Genomic DNA, 21,265 nt, shown 5'->3' with positions numbered 1-21,265 from the left:
TCAGGGCATCCCTCAATCAGTCCTTATTGTCTCATCTAGGGACACTAATAGATGGTTTATGTCTAACATTGTCAGCAGTCCTTATTGTCGCATCATTCCACATGTCCATCCTGATGATGATGTTAGACCTCCATGTGATGTAGGACCTTCAGATGATTAGCCACTGTCTCCACCGCCTCCATCTAATATGACTGACTAGCAACAGTTGCAGAGGATAATACTTCTTTCAGATAACCTCATGAATTTGGAAAAATTAAATGGTAAAATTTATACTCTGACATTGTAGATAACACATTGCTCGTAATGGACATGAGTAAATTTTATTAATTTGTTTAACTTGGCATGTCAAACTATGAAGTTTATAATTAGATGAATTAGAGTACTTGAAAAAAAGAATACTATATATATTTTCCTTTTTAAAGTTTGATAATAGGAATAAAGAAAGATGAAACATACTATAGCCATAAAGAAAATCTCAAAACTCTAATTTTAGCTACTACTAGATTCATCCATAGAAAAAGCAACTACTAGATATACGCAAAAAGAAAAGTATATAAATTTAGCAAATATATCCAATATACAAAAATAGATAAATGAAATAATCCACAACAAAAATAGCAATAAGCAAATCAACTTAATGGTTACAAATAAACAAATCCAGATTAGCCGGAGCTAAGCTCAATTAGCCGTCAACAATAATTAACCTCATACTAATCCTTCACCTTCTCATTTCTATAAGTACCCTCACACTCTCACCAAACACAAACAAAACAAAAAAAATTAAAAAACCAAAAAAATATTTGTCTCAGTCGTTTCGTCCCTTCGATCTTTAAACCTTAATTTGTGTTTGAGTTATAACCTTAATTATAATCATTATGGGATTTCTTGACAAACTTTGGGACGAAACGTTGGCGGGTCCCTTACCTGACTCGGGTTTGGGTAAACTTCGAAAGTATAACTCTTTCTCTGCAAGCTCCGGCGTCCGGTCGCCGCCGCCGGCGAAGGAAGACGTTCCTATTAGTCGTAGCATTATGATTATTCGAACTCATTCTAATTTCGGTAGAGGCACCGTTTCGGAACCTGTTTCTCCTTGTTCTTCTGCACCTATATCCCCTCGCACCCCTTTATCACGTAATGATATTCTTTCTTATATTAATTATTTCTTCGAAAATTCTAATTCAACTGACAAAAATATCAATATTATTAAATTAGACGTTATCAATACCAGAGTTCGAACTCTGATTCTTCTTATTGTATTTGTTTTTTATTATTTTGCAGCGGAGACACCAGGCGGGAATTTTAAGAAATTTACCAGAAGGAAATTGCAGATTGATCCAACTGATAGCTCCGACCACCGAAGTCCGACTATTTCCAATTGGTTATTTATTTTACATATAACATTTATATTTTTTTAATGTTTTTTTAATGTATAACTTTTCTAATTGTTTTATGGTTATTTTTTTTTTGCAGGGTGAATATGAGTGTTTTGGATCATTGTTGAGAGAGAGAGAGAAAGGAAGTAAGATGTTTTGTATACATCGTCATTTATTCGGGATATAATTAACATTGATTTTTTAATTTCTGTGAGATTATATAGCATATAGTTGCTATTTTATATATATGTTGTATATATTGTGTATATAATGTATATTACTATATGTAATATTGTAATATAAAGTGTGTATAAGCTATAAGTTAGTGGCCAGTGCTTCAAGAGATTCTGAGAGATGAAGGAGTAGTGCAAAGAAAGTCACCAGAAGTGTATATATTTTGTATATATGTTTTTTATTTTTTATTTTAAGTTTTGGGGTGGTGACTATTGTAAATATGGATTGTGTACTCTGAAATCTGTGTGGAACTCAACGAAGCTTGATTTTTATTATGTTTCTCTTGTTGTTAAACTTCTTTTGCTTAGTAGTGTTTTTTGCAGCAAGCTTGGAATTCAATTGGTTTGAGATTGCATAATATAAATTTAGTAAAACCAGAATGAAATCAAAGGGGAATGTAGCTCACATAGTAGAGCGCTTGCGAGCGCTCTACATGCGAAGCATCTTGCACGTTTTAACGCAGACACTCTAAAAATATTTACAGCAATGTCCTTTTTGTAAGCTTTAGTTACCATACAAAAGATTAAAGGACGTAGAGCTGCATCCAATAAAGACCAAATTTTAAAGCATTTTTTTTATATCTAAGCTATGTTGTGATTAATTTCCCTAATATATATTTGATATGATAATTTATGCATATTTCATTAATTTAGTGATTAATTTAATTTGGAGATATATTTTATTTTATTATCTTATTTATTATAAAAAAATTATTGTTTTTAGTGAGAATGTTTTTAAGAAATATTATTTTGATTATAAGTATGTAAAAAATATATGGAAATGAATTTTTATATGAATGGGCCAAACTAAATAATAAGGGAGGTGTATCTATAAAAAGAATTTTGAACTTTACTTCTCATGCATTCCCTGTTTTTAAATTGATGCTATTCGCACCCACCTGAGGAATAGCAAACATACATATTTTTTTTCTCAAATGTTTATCTTCAAATACAACCATTATAATGAGTCTTGTGAAAAATTGAGGTCATATATGTTAATCTTGCACTATCCTCTTTTATTTTTATTAGGAGTCACAATACGATTTTTTTTTATTTCATCACAAAAAATTACACCACCACTTTTAGATTGACCTTCCGATCATTGCAATTTCATTTTTTATTATTGAAATTATGAATCGTTACACTTTAAAAAACGAGAAATGTGGTCCTGACACGATTGTTTTCTTGATTTTGACCAACTCATTTGTTGTCTAAAAAAATGAGATCATATTTGAATTTCACGCAACACCCTTATCATTTCCTTTGTTTGAAATCACAAACTATTGCACTTTGAAAAATGAAATTTTCGACACCGACATGGTTATTTTTCTTGATTTTGATCAGCCTGTTCTTTGTCTAAAAATATTAAAATATTTTTTTGGAACCCTTGCATCGAAGTCTTTGAGAATCACTATATGTTTGCTCGATACTCAAAAATTGACGCATAACCCTTTCGGTGCTCTAGTGCAGGTTGGTAAGACTTTTTCTAACATTTTATTTTGCATAGTTTTAACTCCTGATTTATATCTATTTTTTTAATTAGTTAATACTCATTTTAACTCCCGTTTTATTTAATACTCATTTTAATTATAACTAGTTTTAACTCATTTTATTTTTGGGTAAGGTAACAGACATGCTTTGTCGACTCGATGATCGTTAATTTTTAGACTGTTCGCTATAATTGTTGGTCTCTTGTTACTGCTAAAAATACTCTTGGTTTTGTGCTAAAAAATCCGTTGATGATTTAGCTCCAAAACCTAAGGTACGTCGTGAGTTTGAGTTCTAATTATAAATATAAAATAATTGAGATGAACGCGAGGGCCTTATATACTTCATTTGAGAGTCGCTATGATAGTTGTAGCCCTTATAATTAAATTAATGTGAAAATCTAGGAAGTGTGAAGTTAAAAGATTAACTAAATTTATTAAAGTCTTGATTGACTTAATTTATGTTGAATTTGTGGTAATTGATTATATTGTGAAAAATAGTGTTTTATTATATTTATGTGTGAAGTAACGTGTGACAATACAACGTACATAATGATCAAAAAAGGATGTGTGACAATACATAGTACATAATGGTGATTAAGAAATGATAAATTTGATGAGATTCAATAGAGACCTAAATATACTTGATGTTACCCCTTAAAGGATGAGATATTGTTAGTTTCGACGTGGAGATTATTGTGTCTTCGTATATGTAGGGCTTGACAAGCTAAGTGAAGTTATAGAAATATCTTACTTATATCAACAAGAGAAGTACTATATATGATGTCGTGCGGTTTCATAGAGAGAAAAGCGACCATATGACCCAATATCTTAAAAGAGAAGCACAAATGCATTTGCATCATGAGGTGTAATGTGGTGTCGTTGAGAGAAATACTATATTATGCACTATTATAGAGAGAAGCACACTCATATTTAAGTTATGGGCTGTAGTGTAGTATCATAGAGAGAAAAGAATTGCACATTGAAATATCTTAAGAGAAGCACACTCATATTTGGATCGTGGATGTACAATACAATATTAATGAAAGAAGTATTCATAGTAGAGTGATACCAAAGAAATAGAAGTATTAATAGTACATTATGCACTATTATTTTTCGCCCATTTGTGTTTGTGTTTGTCTAGCTTGACCTCGCATTTGCGAAATCACATTAAGTACATGCTGATGAGTCTTGAAGCTCAAGTCTGAAAGGAATCTTGCTCTGAATATTGATACCAGATTGGAAAAATGACATTAAAATGTTTATTTTTGTATTAAAATATTATGAATATTCGGTATATCAAGGTAGATTATGTTATTAGTGGATCAAAACATGCTTTATAAAATAATTGAAACATTAAAGTGTGATTTTTAGAAATTACTATTAATAGTTAATAAAACAAAATCATGATTTCTAATATAAGTATTTCACTGAATAAACAAAGGAATGTAAGTGTTTCACTAAATTTGTACATTACACATACACAAAATCAATTTTGAAGATTGACTTCTCGTTATCGCCATCACGGTTTATCTTGGGGTTAAGTAACTTTTATCGAGGCCACTCAATGAGCACTAATGTTCTAATTTAATCTTATAGGTTGGATCATAAGTGAAGTAACCTTCATGCAATTAGTTGTAATCTAATAGTATGATGTTTTGATCTCATTTAATACTTCTTCAACGCTCTTTATCCAAAAGGGTAGGAGTGAGCGCCCACAAAGACATTCATGGTTGTAAAAAGGCAATTCTAAATGAATTTTTCTTTACCCACTTCCCTATGGGGGTCACCCCCAGCGAAATCCCAAAATTACCCCTGCTTCGGAGATGCATCTCCGAAGTTAAATTTTTTTTTGAATTTTCATACTTTTCGGAAATGAATCTCCGAAAACACCAAAAAAGTGGTGTTTTCGGAGATGCATTTCCGAAGTAAAAAAAATTCAAAACCGTGAATATTTCGAAAGTTCATTTCCGAAAGTATTCCTGCATATACAATTTTCCCTCCTTCACTATTTCATCATTTTTTCTCCAAAACTTCTCCAAACCCTCTCCAAAACTCAATCAATCTCCATCCATTTTTCGTCTCAAAATCAAGTTTCAAACCGTTGATCACGTTAAAGGGAGCATAGAAAGCTACAATTTGAGGTAAACATCTCCCATTTCATCCCCTATTTCACTACATTGATTCAACAAAATTTTGATGAAACCTGCGATGATTCGGAAGTTCATTTCCGAAATATATTACCTAACAAATTTCGGAAATGAACTTCCGAAATATGCCCTGGCAGTTAAAAAAACAGTTTTGGCCAATTTTGCTAATTTTTGCATATGTTAGGTATGGTGCATCCGGACAACATTGTGCAAGACGATGACGCAGTAGTTCCGGAAGTTGTCAACGTTAATAACGATTCAGTTATCGACGTTCGAACTATGATCAATGCGGTTGATGTTCGGCAACAAATTACCAATGATCGGAGCTTCAGTAGTCGCGAGCATTTGATTGATTGGGTTCGGAACGAAGCTAGTAAACTTGGATTTGGAATTGTAATTTTAAGGTCCGACAATGGAAATAGTAAGCGGAAAGCTTTCATTGTTTTGAATTGCGAACGGGGTGGGAGTTATGCACAATCAAACCGGGTGCTAAAACATGAAGACACGGGATCGAGAAAGTGCGGGTGTCCGTTTAAGTTGCGGGCGACTCGGAGGGTTGATGATTTGTGGCGTTTAACCGTGATTTGTGGAATTAATAATCATGCCTTAGATTCCAAGTTACACGGACATCCAATGGCGTGTCGTTTGTCCCGCGAAGAGAAGAATGTGATTTCGGATTTAACGATAGTCAAAGTGGCGCCTCGCAACATACTTGCCGATTTGAAGCGTAAAAAACCGGATAGCGTTTCAAATATCAAGCAAGTTTACAATGAACGACACAATCTCAAAGTTTTGAAAATGGGCCCTCGGTCAGAAATGCAACAACTTTTGAAACTATTAGGCGATAACAAATATGTGTCAAGCTTCCGAACGTCCGAGGACAAAGTTACGGTGCGTGATATGTTTTGGACTCATCCCGAAAGTATCAAATTGTTCAACACATTTCCAACCGTTCTTGTCATGGATTCGACGTACAAGACAAACAAGTATAGGCTTCCTCTTCTAGAGATCGTCGGTGTGACCTCGACGGACAAGACTTATTCGGTCGGGTTTGCTTTTTTGGAGTGTGAAAAAGAAGAAAACTTTACATGGGCTTTGGGAATATGCAAGTATTTGTTGGTTGATCAAAATGTTATGCCAAAAGTCATTGTGACCGACCGGGACAATGCTTTGATGAATGCGGTTGATACCGTCTTCCCGACATCGACCGCGTTACTTTGTCTGTATCACATAACTTGCAACGTGAGAAGTAAGTTAAAACCCGCGGTTGGGACAAAAGATAGGCCAGATGAAAACGGTAAAGTTATCAAAGCCGGTGTTGTGGTTGAGAGGATAATGGCGGCATGAAGGGAAATTTTAGATGCATACTCCGAAGAGGTGTATACCGAGAAATTGGTACATTTTAGGTCTTTGTGTGGTTCCATTAAGACTTTTTGTCATTACGTCGAATCCACCATTCTTGACAAAGTAAGAGAAAAAGTCGTGTGCGCTTGGACAAATCGAGTTAGACATCTTGGTTGCACCACGACTAACCGAGTTGAATCCGCACATGCGGTCTTCAAGAGGTGGTTGGGTGATAGCAAGGGAGATTTGTGTCGGGGATAGGACACCGTGAACCAAATCAACGGCCGACTATATGAAAATCAAGAAAATTTTGCGAAAATTCATGATGCACTTGTTCCATCACTTACCGGTATCGCTCTGGTTTCAAAGTGGATGTCATTCCCCGATATGGGTCATCTAATAGCAAGTGCATATGATATGGTGTGTGTCGATTTGACGAGGTTTGGACTAAGTGAGACTTTCTTTCCACTTCATAGTCGACCGCCGTTGGACGCGTCGAGCCGCATCATATGCATCGGGTATCTACGATCGCGGCACTTGTCCAAGTGTTTTTGAAACCGGGGTGTCCTATACCGGCTACTTCTTGTCAATGGACGGCACATTGTTCAAATGAGGCGGAGACTTGGCCGGATCCGTTCGTTTCAAGAATGGCGGAGTTTGAAGAAATGATGAGCCAAGAGCGCGAGCAAAATAGAGAGCGGTCGAAGAACGTACCTATTTTGGACTTAGGATCCACCGATTGGTTCGGTGAATTTTAGTTTGTTCCAGATTGTTTTTTGTTTGTAATGACCATTTTTGTATGTATTGTTTGTTTATCATGTAAAATCGGACCGATTCAATACATATATAATATAAGTATGTTTTATGTCATCATTGTCTAATTTATGTCTATTTTGAATTCCTTTTGCAATTTATACACAAAACACTAAGCAATCAACAAAATGCAAAATTTATGTCTGTTTCTGCATAATTCGGAAATGAACTTCCGAAATATACTAGTCTGCCTCCAATTTTCGGAAGTTCATTTCCGAAACATCCACTGAATGCAAGATAAGGTTTGTTGGGCCATTATTACTCCAATAAGTCTATAAATATAACACACTCTTCTTCATCCTCTTCACACCTAGAAACACAAATGACACAAACCTACCCCCACCTAGCATTCGTCTACTTCACCACCGGCTACCCGAAGCCGTTCCAATTTCGCTTCTTGCGCGACACGCCGTTTGCGGAGTTGATAACGTCGCTCCACACGCTATTGCAATATCCCGAAAATCGAAAGGTTGTCAAGCTCGAGTACCGCTCGCCATCGCTTAACGACGAAGGAGGCATTGAATTCACACCTTTTGAGATCAAGAACGACGAAGATTTGGCGGTTTTGTGGACAACGTTCGGCCGATTTTCTTCGAAGGGTCCGATCGAATTGGACGCGAAACTTCAAAGATCGGGGGCCGACGTTATCAAAATGTTGACTCATCCTCACCTACCCGTGTTTAACAATATGTAACTTTAATCTTATGTAATGTGATCGATGTAATCTTCTTCCGATTAAATAAAGCGAATCGTTCTTGTTTGTTATTTTTCTTCTGTCCATACCTTATTTCGGAAGTGCATTTTCAAATTCCTCCAAGGGGGGTGAATTCGGAGATGAACTTCCGAATTCAACATTTTTTGGAAAATTATCCTTATTTCGGAGATGCATCTCCGAAATCAATATTTTTCATTAAAATATTCACCTTTTCGGAGATTCATTTCCGAAAACACCTTTTTTTTCAATAAAAGTATGTTTTCAGAAATGAACTTCTGAAACGAGGGGTATTTTCGTAAATTCTCCAGAGGTGACCAAGAAGGTTAGGAGGTGGGTAAAGAAATTTTCAATCTAAATTGGGTTGACTAGGTACTCAACTAGTTATATAGGGGGGCATATTTGACCTATATGGGGATTTTCTATTTCTACATATGCATGATTAATATCTACAAGTCAATTATTCGAGTGTGATTGTAAAATGCAGGATCATTGTGAAATTAGTAAATATGGAATATTAGGCTTATTTTTTATTACTAGGTGTCATACCCCAAAATTTTCCCATCATATTTCAATATATCTTGACTCATATGCTCTTCAGTTAATCAAGCATATGCAAGAATTGAGCACACTTACTTATCTCCTAAGCAATCAACCCACAACTAGGGTTTTGTTTCTCTCGAGATCAAGTTCTAAGACCTCAAATAGATCCCATGGCCTCTCATATGCTTCAAAGGGTCCTCATGCCATTTTTCAAGCTCTGATTCCTAAGATTGCACAATCAACAACTCAAATGGTCAACAATCGACTAGTTTGACCTAAAAGTCAATTATGGTCAAAATACAGCCAAAACTTCTGATTTTTTGTCAACATAAATATTTTGATGTCACATCCATCATTTGATCAAGGTTTGATCATGATTCATCAAGGAGAGCTCATAAATCATCAAAAGTCCAAGTTGCTAATTTAGGGTTTCTAGGAAAAAAGTCAACCCAACTTTGACTAATCATATCTCTCTCATACTTTATCAGAAATTCCCCAACCAAAGCTCATTCGCAAGGAAATTCAATTCTCTATAACTTTGATGTTGGGCCCAAGGTCAAGAAATGCTTCCGCTTAAGAGATATAAGTCAAAACATTACAGGTCCTTCTAGAGGCTCGCAAAAAGCTGTTTTTTGTCAGGAGCCATATCATCAAGATAAAATCTCCAAATGCAAAAAAGCTTCCAAAGTAGATTATATAGTACATACTGAGCTTTCCAAAAAGTCCTAGAACACATTCATATGAGAAATGGTGAAGGAGTTATGGTTTTCTAAAGTTGGAAATTTTGGAGAAATGCACAAAAGTCAACTTGAACAAAATTGTTTATTTTGACTAATGGGCCTAGGTTGAGCTTATACACATGATCATGAGTTCAATAAGGGTCCATAAATTTGTTCTTATATTTTGTGCCATTTATTTGATTTATTTAAATTTGTATTCATTTAAAAACAAAATAAATGGAATAAAATCACAAAATAGTAGAATAAATTAAAGGAACATATTTTTTTAATCATCTAAAGGCCCAGGGGTCAAATATTATTTATTTCATGGTTTGGTCTCATTCATATTTGATATTATTTAGTTAATCTCAATTAAAATCAAATAAAAAACCATGAATTAATTATATGATTTGATCAGTCCAAATTGGTTGGAAATCAAGAAACAATACGTGAGGAAATAGTATGAAAATATGACGGGGTCAAAATAGAAGGTTGAGGTGCAAAAGATCAATCAAATTTTCCATCATCAAAGTGAAAAGATTTGATTGGATTTTCTTTAAGTTTGTTAACCTAATTCACTGGCCTATATATTCATGACAATCTCATGTACAAGGGGAGACGAAAAAATTGACGAAAAAGGAGGTGAAGAGCTAGGTTTCCAAAGGTGCAAGATTCCAAAGAAAAAAGAGAAACTCGTGTTCACCATCCAAACAATTTTCAGAGCAAGCCAATCATCTCAATCTACTCCATAGGTAATATAGAGTAAGAATCCACCATTATTTAAGTCATGTAACGCTTGGAACATTCATATCATGTTATGCATATTCATCCAAGTTCTTACTTTTATATCTTATGATTTACCATGTTTCGTCTCCAACTAATCACATGTATGAGTTCCTGGTACCGTTTAAAGCAGCTTTGAGCCATTAACGCAAAGCTTTTACGCCAGAATCGCAATTCACCATGGCTAGGGCATGAAGAAGGTGTTCTTCGTGTTCATAGCTACAACGAATTTTAAGCCAAACGAGCATCACCATTGCATTCAGGATGGAATTTCCAGTTGATCCATACCTTTCGTGTTAATTTATCATGCATGTTTGGTTAGTTTTGAATTCACAGGTTTGCTGCGGAAAAAAAGGCAACAGAATCCACAGGTAACTAGAAGAACAGTAGCAACGAAGCATTGGCAGGGATGATGAATAGTAACGCACCACACACGGCGTTATGTGATTGGTCAGTCAACCATTGAATTGTTCTCCGCATGCGTGGCAAGAATCCATTAGCCGGTCAACAAAGGCTGCTTCATCTCTCCAGCTCTTATTGGCTCACGATAGAAGCCCTGGGCCCACTGTTGACTATTCCCATAAAAATTTCCATTTATTTACTTTTGGTTATATTTATATTTTACTAACCAGGATTATTAATGAATAAAAACGTGGCTCAGTTGGCAAAGGAGATTGGTGTTTCGTTCAAGGCCTAGATTCGATACCCAGGAGAGACGTGTTTTGTGATTTTCCATTATTTTCCTCTTTGATTCATTACAGATCCAGCGCGCGCTACTCACAAAGACCTATCATGCGCCCTCAATGTGGGCCTTCAGATCGAGCCAAGACTTGGATCCAACGCATGAGAAGCTGGCGGTGCACCATATAGACTCCAGGCGTGCCACATTCAAGCCAGGCCCTGGTTTGTTTTTTTTTTATTGCAGCGTTTTCCCTTTTCTTTTTTTTTCTTCTTTTCTAAATTTTCTTTTAAATAAATAAAATAACAATAACAATAACTTAAAAATAGCTTAATTTAGATTTAATTGTAGGATTTAATTTAAATTAAGGTTATACTTTTAAATTTAAGTTTTAATTAATAATTTAAATTTAGGTTAAATAATTTAGACTAATTAGGTTCATTTAACCAATTGACTTTCCCTTGCCATGTTATTTTAGTGCAGTTAGGCTTAGTAATTACTGGTAGGTGTTGCCCATCAACCATAGATTTAGGTTTTTCCCATAATTCTTTTAAAACACTAATTTTCTTTATTTTGCCCTCTTGTTTTACTTTATTATTTATAATTTCGCCTTTATTTGTTTACTTTACTACTGTTTACTTTACCATTATTACTGTAGTGTCTTGCAGGGTTATCATCTACTTAATTATTTCTTGTGGTTTTCCGCAAGTTTTTGCCATATTATGTAACTGCTCATAGGATGTAATAGTTTAATTAGGGTTTTTTATTCCTGCCTTTATTTTTTCTACCCACAGGTGTTTATTGTAATAGTGTAGGATTTTATTCGTTTTGCCTTTATTATTACTGCGTGGTTAGTAATCTTAGGGAGTGCAAGCCTTGAATTGAATTAGGATAATTAATTACAAGATAAATGCCACTAAATTGAATCACGTGATTGTTGCACCTACACACCTTTAGGGTAATCCCTCTTGTTGCCTTTGTTGCCTGTTGCCTTATGATTCTGTTGCCTCTAATTATACTAAATAATAGTCAAGTCCCTCGATCCCGAGGATACCTAAAGCAAGGTTGCCTAAAGAGATTGAAAATCATCTAGTCCCTCGAAGTTGCCTCGGTAAAAGATGATTGTCCTAATTGCTAAGGTATCCTCGCATGATGCCTAAAAATATTAAATGACTATTATATCCTTCCCTCAGACTACCTGCCCTCTTTATGGCAGGGACAGTCTTGTGGCGAAAGATAATTTCTCGATGACCCTTTACATCTAATGAAAATACTTCCTACCCTCTTATGGTATGGATAGCCTTTTCAAACTGAAAAGCTAAAAGAACAATTTTTCAAACATAGGGTAGGTGGCATTTAATTGCTTGCTCACAATCAAATCAAAGTTTCAAAATGCTTTTCACACCTCCTTTTCAATCAATTTCCAAAAGGCTACACTTATTTACAAGTTAAAGACCTTATTCAAAATATTTTCTAAACACCCACTACTTTTCAAACAAACGATTCAAACAAAGTGAGCTAAGCAATTAAGAGCTCATCGATAACCATGGATACAAAGGGTGCTTACACCTTCCCTTAGTATAATCTACCCCCCAAACTCAATCTCTTTTAAAATGTATTTTACTGTTCTTTTAGCCTTTCTTATTGGATAAAATAAAAGTCGGTGGCGACTCTTGCTTACCGCAACATTTCTTTAAAGTCAGTTCACCGTACTACACTAGGTATATTTGGTTATGAATGAATATAATTTTGGACTATACCAGGGTGACTTAAACTATGTCATATGTTCAATATAGATATAAGGGGGAAAAGTAATTATACATGTGTTCGTTTTCACAAAAAAGTTATGTAGAATCACAAGATATTATTGTCACTTATGTGTTGCTAAACACCTCTCTATTTATATTATTAAATAATTTATTTAATAATATTGTCAACATTACAAGATCACACATATAAGGACATACAGCGATAGGTTAGATAAATAAATAAGATTTATTTATTACTTGGTTGTTCATTCTTACGATGCACATGTGCAAATTCGAGAAACACAATATATTGTAAGTTATGGTATGTATAAATGCTTTTATAAATAAAATCCTTGTGCTAAAATAGCTGTCAATATTTCATGTATTCTCAAAACTCTAGACGCACTAGGATTTTGAGTTCGCGTTCTCTCTAAACTTTATGTTCGTTTACAGTAGCACAATAGGTGGAAGAATCCCTCCTCGCATATTGTACTTGCATGGACTGAGTAGAGGCATTGGTGCTCGTGTTATGCTCATGACAATTCGTAAGGATCTATCACAAGAGAAATTTTTTTATGTTTTTCCTAAGGAACTCATATCCTTCATTGATGGAAAACTCTACAAAGCAACATAAGGTGGTATTCTAAAATATCATATTCATGCTTGATTTCTACACTGTAAGGAAATTCACTCATACCTATTGAGGATGAATCCCTTGAAAAAGAGGAAAGGATGGTGTTATTGGGGGTTAAATAGTCCATTCATGCGTACTCATCAAAGTGATTACAATCAGATTATAGGTATTTTTATCACATAAAAGAAATTGTATACTATAACCTATAATTTTTTATTCTATAATTTGGATCCATGCAGAGGGATCTTTTGCATAGTCTGAATTGTAGAACATGTACCCAAGCAGAGGGTTTTTTGACACGCGTCTTTGTTCTATAATATGTAATTTTCATTGAATTCTTTTGTGTTATCTAGATTGCACAGACATTTTATGTGGACTGGAATGCACGTGAACTTTTATAAATGATGTGTTTGGTTCATATAAAATTCATATAAAAAAGTAATGAACTCTTTTTACCATACCTTTATTATAATAAGAGGACTCCTCTCCCATTTGTTCATAGACAATGTCAATGTTACACTGTCTGGTCTAAAGCATCAACTAGACCAAATGAATCTCTGTCTCAACCACCATAACAAAAAGGGGCAGTATGCGAATGCACTTGCCCTTTAGATATTTTGTATGATGTCAAAACTTAGGAAAGCTTTAGCATTTCTGTACATTGAATGGTATCTCTAAGCCGTTATGTGTGCCTCTGCATTAGGAATTCTATAGTGAACCTAGAACATGTTTGAAATAGGTATCATGCATCAAAAATGAATTACATAGCATTAAAAATCAGTTGCAAGCATGAAAAATCAATTTTTTTCTCAAAACACAAGTGCATGTGTTGACACGTACGTGCTTCAGGTAGACACATGTACTTCGATATTGAAACATGTGGCTTCTATTTGTATGTGTCGACCCATACCACTTCTTAGGTCGACACATGCACTAAAAATTACCATTATATGTTGACACATCTGTATTTTAAGTCGACATATATGCTATTGTTTTAAAGCCTGTAGCTTTTATTTGAATGTGTCGACACATAACCTGATACAGGTTTGATACATGCATCAATAGAGGTCGACACATGACTTACATGTGTCGACACATGCTGTTGTTTTTCATAACATTTGCATCCATTTTCACATTTTTAGGTTTCCCTTTTGCCTTAAACTTGCACCACTATAAATACATCATACATACATCATTTTCAATTTGATGAAACTGTAAACACATAATAAGGTTGCTCATCATCTTCAACCCCTCATCTATGCATACATACAAACAAAGTATACATAATCATTCATTATTTGGGTGCCATTTGGACTTGGTTGATAACGTTTAATTTAGGTTGGTTGAACCTAAGGTTGGGTTGGGAATCATAGGGGTTTCATCATAAAAACTATGAGGGTTTTTACTCCAAGATCAAGGTGTTGATTTAGGGTTTTTTTTTACAAGAGTTATGCAATTAAATTCGGTTGAGTGAAGAGCTTTGAAGAACGGGTGGTTCTTGCATAGTAGTGTGAGATGATGAATCAATTGGTAATCTTGGGTGATAACAACTTGCAATTTAGATTTGACCGAGTGAAGGTTTTGAGAACGGTGGTTTCTTGCAAAGGAGTAGCGTGAGACGGTGAATCAATTGGTGTTTGTTGGGTGACTCGATCAAACTCATATCAAGGAAAGAGAAGTGCAAGGCTCAACATCAAACACAGGATTTGTATGGTTGGACTGCTTAACATCTCTTGTAAACAATTTTTTGCATAGTAAGATTGATATCTCATTTCCAAATTAGAATTAGGAGCAGACGTAATCGTAACGAGAACGATCAATGAATTGCCTAAACAACTCCTCGTGTCCTCTCTTTCTCTCTATCTCATTATCTCTTGCACTTAAGTTTTCATTATCGAATTATTAAACACATCGATTAAGCGATTGATTCGTAACAATTTTTTGGTAATTGCTTTAAACATTGTTGAATTATTGATTGCCTCACAATTAATTAGATTATAAGAGAACTTTGATATCAACAAACTTAAAGAAAAATTCTGAAAAATCAAACGCACACCAAATATTCAATAATTTGACACTTTGAAATTTGTGTTTAAATTGATTGGGAATTGGTTGCTTAGTGATCATATTAAAACTGTTAAATGAGAATTTAATTGTTAATTGATTGTATCATTGTTATTCCAAACAACGGGTTGTGCGCATATGCGAGGTTCCAATAACTAATTCGATTTAAACGACTTTCGATCTAAACATAATACTTCCGCTTACCATAGTTTAAACGTTTTCAAAACCTTTAAAATATAATTTTTGAAATTTGAGATCTATTCACCCCTCTCTAAATAAGTTGTCGTCGTCTAACATAGTCAACACTGAGTATTGTCGTTCCTTAGTCGACGATGATAGACATGTTTACTTCACCAACATGTATTTACAAAACAAAAATGATGCTAGAACCATATTCTTAATATTTGGCCAGTATCATCCTATGGGATTTATTGAGTTAATCGTTAACCTAGCCTAATCTATGATGCTAAATGTTTAACCTTGATCTGTATTAGGATGTAAGTCATGATGTGTATGTTTAAGTCTGAAAAATAATTAAATTTTCAGATATTTGATCATCTTTATATTTAATTGAAGTTTCTAACTATTCACAACTTACTGCTATTGTTTGTCATGTAAGATATTGAAATTCAGTTCCATTTCAAGTATGTTTATTCAGAATTTATTGGTTTTTAATTCTAGAATCCTTATGCCAAAAAAGTATAATTAAATATTTCTTGAAACTATAAAATAACATATTATAATATAATTTTTTTTCAAAACATACTTATAATAAAAAAACGAATGAAATATATTTGAATTGACCCTCCTAATTTTACTAGGTGGCAAACGGGCATGTCCGCCCGTTTAAATATGTCCTATAAAAATCCATAAAGAGATGGTCATAGTTGAGGGTGTGGGTCTAAAATTTTGATCCGCCTCGCAAAAAATGAGTGCGGGGCGGGTTAAATTCGCCGACACTACACTTTTTAAGCTTAAAAATACAAAATTTATATTAATGTTTGTGTCCGTAAAAACCTACATAAAAACAGGGCGGGGCAGAAGGGTCACACTAGAGAATAAATGTTTAAAATCTTAGTCCATCCTGCACAAAAATACGGATAAAACGGACATGTCCATCAGACCGGACTCGTTTTGTCATCCTAATCCTAAGGGGTCAACGATTAATCATAATTGATCTATATGCATTCTACATTATCTCATTCTATTTGTAGTAGCGTCTCTCCATTTGAATGAATCCATGCCCTTTTAAGATTCGAGATGGAAACATGAGAGAAACTAAATACAAGCCCCATACTGCGCCATACTTTGGAATTGGATATACCCACAATTTACTAAACACAAAATTTTCATTTTCTTTATCTTCATATGAAACTAAGCACAAAATGTTTCCCTCTACGTCATCTTTCCTTAACCTACGATTTATTTCCTATAGTACCCTCCTCTTCTAAAACTTCCAAAACCCAAATTAATTTAAAACAACTGAGATTAATTAGGAACATCTCATAATAAAATAAATTTTAGATAAATAATTAAAAAAGAAAGAATAAAAACGTATTCTAAAATGAAAGGATAAATTAGGAATATCTCCGGAAAAATCAGATGCAGTATTGATAGGTGGTAATTCAGAAACAAAAACGTAACTAACGTAAAGTTTATCGTGAACAAAACCAGGGCAGTGAAGTAACACCAGATACCAACTGAGCCGGTGACGGAGTTTCCATACCAATCCAATCATATTCAACCACGTCATCACTCCTTCCTTTAACGTCACCCACGTGTCGACGGTCACCGTCAACTCACCCTCTTCCGTCAAAAAACGTTACCAATATCGAAAAAATAAAATACAAAAACAAAAATAAACGTAACAAACCACGAAAAGACGTCGGTAATATTGATTCTCGCCGGCCAAAATTTTAAAAATAAATAAATAAAACCCTAAACTATTTCTCTCTCTCTCTCTCTAACTACTTTCTCTCTCCTTTCTGTTGAATCGGCGGTGAGGTTGTTATGGACGACGACGACGAGATCCACTCCAATCCATCGCCGTTGAGCGGATCTCCGGTGTCGTCACCTGGAGCAAAAGGTCGGATTTCGGTGACGGTTGCGGCCCCTGCGCCGCTACAAGAACATCCGGTGGTGAACAGCTATGCATTAGCGCTTCCGATTCAGAATCAGGCGGCGAGAGGAAGCAACGGTGGAGGGAGGGAGGATTGCTGGAGCGAAGGCGCGACGGCGGTGCTGATCGAGGCGTGGGGAGAGAGGTACCTTGAATTGAGCAGAGGGAATCTGAAGCAGAAGCATTGGAAGGAGGTGGCGGAGATCGTTAACGGGAGAGAGGATTATTTAAAGGCGCCGAAAACTGATATCCAGTGCAAGAACCGGATCGATACGGTCAAGAAGAAGTACAAATCGGAGAAAGCTAAGATCGCTGCCTCCGGCGGCGTTGTAGCTAGTAAATGGCCGTTTTATGACCGGTTAGAATACCTGATCGGTCCAACCGCCAAGGCCACCGGCGTCACAGGTGCTAGCACTTCTGGAAACAGTAATTTGCCACCGCAGAAAGTTCCGTTAGGAATTCCGGTGAATCTCCGGACCGCCGGTGCTGGGAATCAGTTTAATTCTCAAAAGAAAAATCAGAAACAACAGCCACAGCAACAGGCTCAGTTGAATTACCAGAAAGTTCAGCTCCGGCCGCGAGCTCCTGCGATAGATTCCGATAATTCGTCCGAACGAGAAGCGTTATCGCCAGTTTCGAGTGACAGTTTACCGCCGGAGAGTCACGAGAGGAAGAGGGTGAAAGTGAATCCAACTGGTGGAGAAGGGACAAGGAAAGGGAAAGGTTGGGGGAGTGCGGTGAGGGAATTGACTCAGGCGATTGTGAAATTCGGTGAAGCTTATGAACAAGCGGAGACATCGAAGTTGCAGCAGGTGGTGGAGATGGAGAAACAGAGGATGAAGTTTTCAAAGGATTTGGAGTTGCAGAGAATGCAGTTTTTCATGAAAACACAGATGGAGATTTCACAGCTCAAGCTTGGAAGAAGAAAAAGTGTTAATGGAAATGGTAATGGTAATGGTAACCCTAGCAATCATCATAAAAACATCAATGAAAACATCAACAACAACAACAACCATAACAATAATAGTGACACTGAATGAGTGAGTGATGCTTATGATTAGGTTAAGGTTAGATTCAAATTTCAATTCCAATTGTGTATGTGTTGAGTTATGATGGATTAAGATTATCCATTCACTGTTACAGTTAACTTAGTGAGATGTTGTTGCAAAAGAGAGAATAAAAAAAAAGAGGAGTGTGTTGTGTTAAATAAATTAGTATATCAATGTAGCATATGTATCATTATGTGTAACAATGTTCTGAACTGTTGTTATTATCAGTATCATTGTTGATAGCTTCTACTTTGATACAATGTACATATTGGATTTGAAAACTGATGTTTTCTAATTTAGCCAAATGTTGTAGCTTAGACGTTTGAATATTTGTGGGTGTTGTTGATCATGGCATCATATAACATTGCTATTTTAGGCTCTTGGTAGTGAGTATGTTTCATTGAAGTTGTATTAATAAGCTCTACATTGTGTTATGTGAATGAATTATGCCTTTATATTACGTATATTTTGATGAGAATCGTTGGATTATAGGTCTTCACTGCATAAAGTTAATGGTATAAGTGAAACTCATGTACCAAGAGGCTGGTTGAGTGAGTGTATGGTTCACACTTCACGGTGACAATATAAAATCTTTCAATGGTTAAAGGAGTATTAAGGAAGAAAAATAACTCAAATCAGAAGCACAATGGCCTCTAGAATTACCTCTTACAACACATCACTGAGAGATCAAAGAATCTAATTGAATTGATTGTGACATTCAACTAATTTGAATCATGGATTTATATTATCAATAATTCAATAGTCAAAAAGAATTTTAACCGTGACTCCCAAGTTAAACACTATTGTATATTTGTATTGTAACATTTCGAAAAATTTTAGAAACTCTCAATCTTACCGGATTTTTTTTGCACAGACTAATGGATTTATGACCAGTAAATGTATATTTTTGCCAAATTTTCAAAGAGAATAGGCATTTTTATCGGTTTTTCTATAAATGTACGATAAAAACTCATGTTTCTCATTCATTTATACCGGATTTTTTTAAAATATCGGTAAAAATGCGTTCAGACAGCGTAACAAAGTTGTAGCTGCTACAACGGGGCTCGTGCGATGGCAGATGACATAGAGGACTCACATATCCATACAGGGAGAGTAACCCTGACCGATTCTCATAAGAGGTGGTTGGTGAATGAGCAGTTTTGCGCACTCCGCAATATTCGAACTAGGGGATCTAGAGCTCGTGGATGGACCAGAGATCCTGTTGATGATCCCATTGTTGTGTTTCTTAAGGATGTTCAGGCACCAACCGAGGATGACAGACAGATGGTGGTCGAGACTGACGTACACCATCATTCTAAGGCGCCTGCTGGTGGTGATATGGAGGTTACTCTTCCGACGAATACAAAGGCACCAACTACTGAAGATATGGAGGTTACTCCTCCTATTGATACAAAGTTTACTGCTTCGACTTCGATGGAGCTATTTGTATACACTGATGAAGGGTTTCTTAGAGGGCCTAATGTCCTTTCTGTGTTCACTAGATATGTCGATCACGTGGCATGCAGTTTATGGCAGTGAAAGGTATATTATTGTTATGTTAAACTTGTTCATCGTTATTATTGATACATGATCGACTGTCGCTGAAGGTGCCTAGTCCCTGATACTCCATTTGATAGCATTGACCATTGATCATAAATGGTTTGTTGGTATTGTTTTCGGCTTTGCCCGTGCCATTAGAGATCATGCGGTGGAGGTTTAATTTCCTATGCAGTGTGTGAATGGGTACTTGGAGTGCTACCTTACTATATCACACTCTCGCGTGGAGATGATGTTGGACCTTCTCATGTTGGGGCACCTTCTGATGACGTGCCTCCGCCTCCAGCGCCTCCACATGGTGAGGATGACTAGTAGGTTATGCAAATTATAGTAGTCATTATGAATAAACTCATGGGTTTGGTAAACCCAAATGGTGAGATTTCTATTTTGGCATCGCAGGCAGCATACTTAGCATGTGGGGGCCTATGTAGACATTATTCTCATTTTTGTATTATTTGCATATTATATGTATTAATACTAAAACATTTGCACCGTAAAGTTTATTAGATAACATTTTGTCACTTCCATTATTGCAGGATAAACATAACTTAACATTTAACATTAACATAACTTAACACAGACAATTACATAACTTAACAAAACAATAATAAATAACACATCCTAAACACTGCTAGATGATTCTGGATGTTTCAACATCTTAATTATGTCGTCGACAGATCTAGAAATTGACGCATCAAACTCGACCGATCTATTTGTTAACCTACAGTGATATGTTCTCCATATAACCTTCAAATATTCACCACTCTTCAACTCGATACAATCATATTTCACCCTTCCATCAATATCAATACATGATGCAAGAAACTCAATCTTGCTCATCTTTCTATTCTCGGTGTCGGACAATATATTTTTTAATTTGGATCTCAGAAGAGTGAGACATGTGGTGTCTTCCGAGAGTCCAAAATCAACAGAAGGTTTCACCACGTTAAAGTACACACATGTCATAAATGAAAAGTGAGACATTTTAAGATATTCTCTTTAACAACACGTGATTCCTATTTATACAAGTTTGTATTCCTTCTAGACCATACACAGCTGTCTGTGCAATCACAGTCGTACAAAATTGTTGGCGAAATCTAAACCCTTAAAATTATACTACCGGATTTTTCGTATATCCTCTAAAAACCCGATAAATGCTTGATGTTTTAAAAAAATGGTGATTTTACACTACCGAATTTTTCAAGATTTTGACAAAAATCTCGTACAATATGGTGTTTTTAAAAAATCCATCAGTTTT

The 21,265-nt window shown here is 35.4% G+C and overlaps 2 protein-coding genes across 3 annotated transcripts; both read left to right on the top strand.

Annotated features, from left to right (window-relative positions):
• Positions 1 to 754: 754 nt before the first annotated feature.
• LOC131618213 (dormancy-associated protein homolog 4) lies at positions 755 to 1,882 on the top strand. 2 transcript variants are annotated; one of them, XM_058889480.1, is made up of 3 exons: positions 755 to 1,131; positions 1,279 to 1,359; positions 1,471 to 1,882. In XM_058889480.1, exons 1-3 carry the CDS (start codon positions 876 to 878, stop codon positions 1,473 to 1,475), a joined length of 342 nt encoding a protein of 113 aa, XP_058745463.1. In that variant the 5' UTR covers positions 755 to 875; the 3' UTR covers positions 1,476 to 1,882. The 2 variants fall into 2 exon arrangements, with proteins under 2 accessions (XP_058745463.1, XP_058745462.1); XM_058889479.1 differs by having other exon boundaries at positions 756 to 1,131; positions 1,279 to 1,378.
• Positions 1,883 to 16,951: 15,069 nt separating this feature from the next.
• LOC131616454 (trihelix transcription factor ASIL2) lies at positions 16,952 to 18,755 on the top strand. Its single transcript, XM_058887783.1, has one exon. The coding sequence runs from the start codon at positions 17,293 to 17,295 to the stop codon at positions 18,439 to 18,441; it is 1,149 nt and encodes a 382-aa protein (XP_058743766.1). The 5' UTR covers positions 16,952 to 17,292; the 3' UTR covers positions 18,442 to 18,755.
• Positions 18,756 to 21,265: the final 2,510 nt, after the last annotated feature.

The sequence above is a fragment of the Vicia villosa genome, linkage group LG7, assembly GCF_029867415.1.
Source record: "Vicia villosa cultivar HV-30 ecotype Madison, WI linkage group LG7, Vvil1.0, whole genome shotgun sequence".
NCBI classification, from domain to species: Eukaryota; Viridiplantae; Streptophyta; class Magnoliopsida; order Fabales; family Fabaceae; genus Vicia; species Vicia villosa.
Note: the sequence above shows the minus strand (reverse complement) of the source record. Positions and strands in the feature narration are given on the sequence as shown.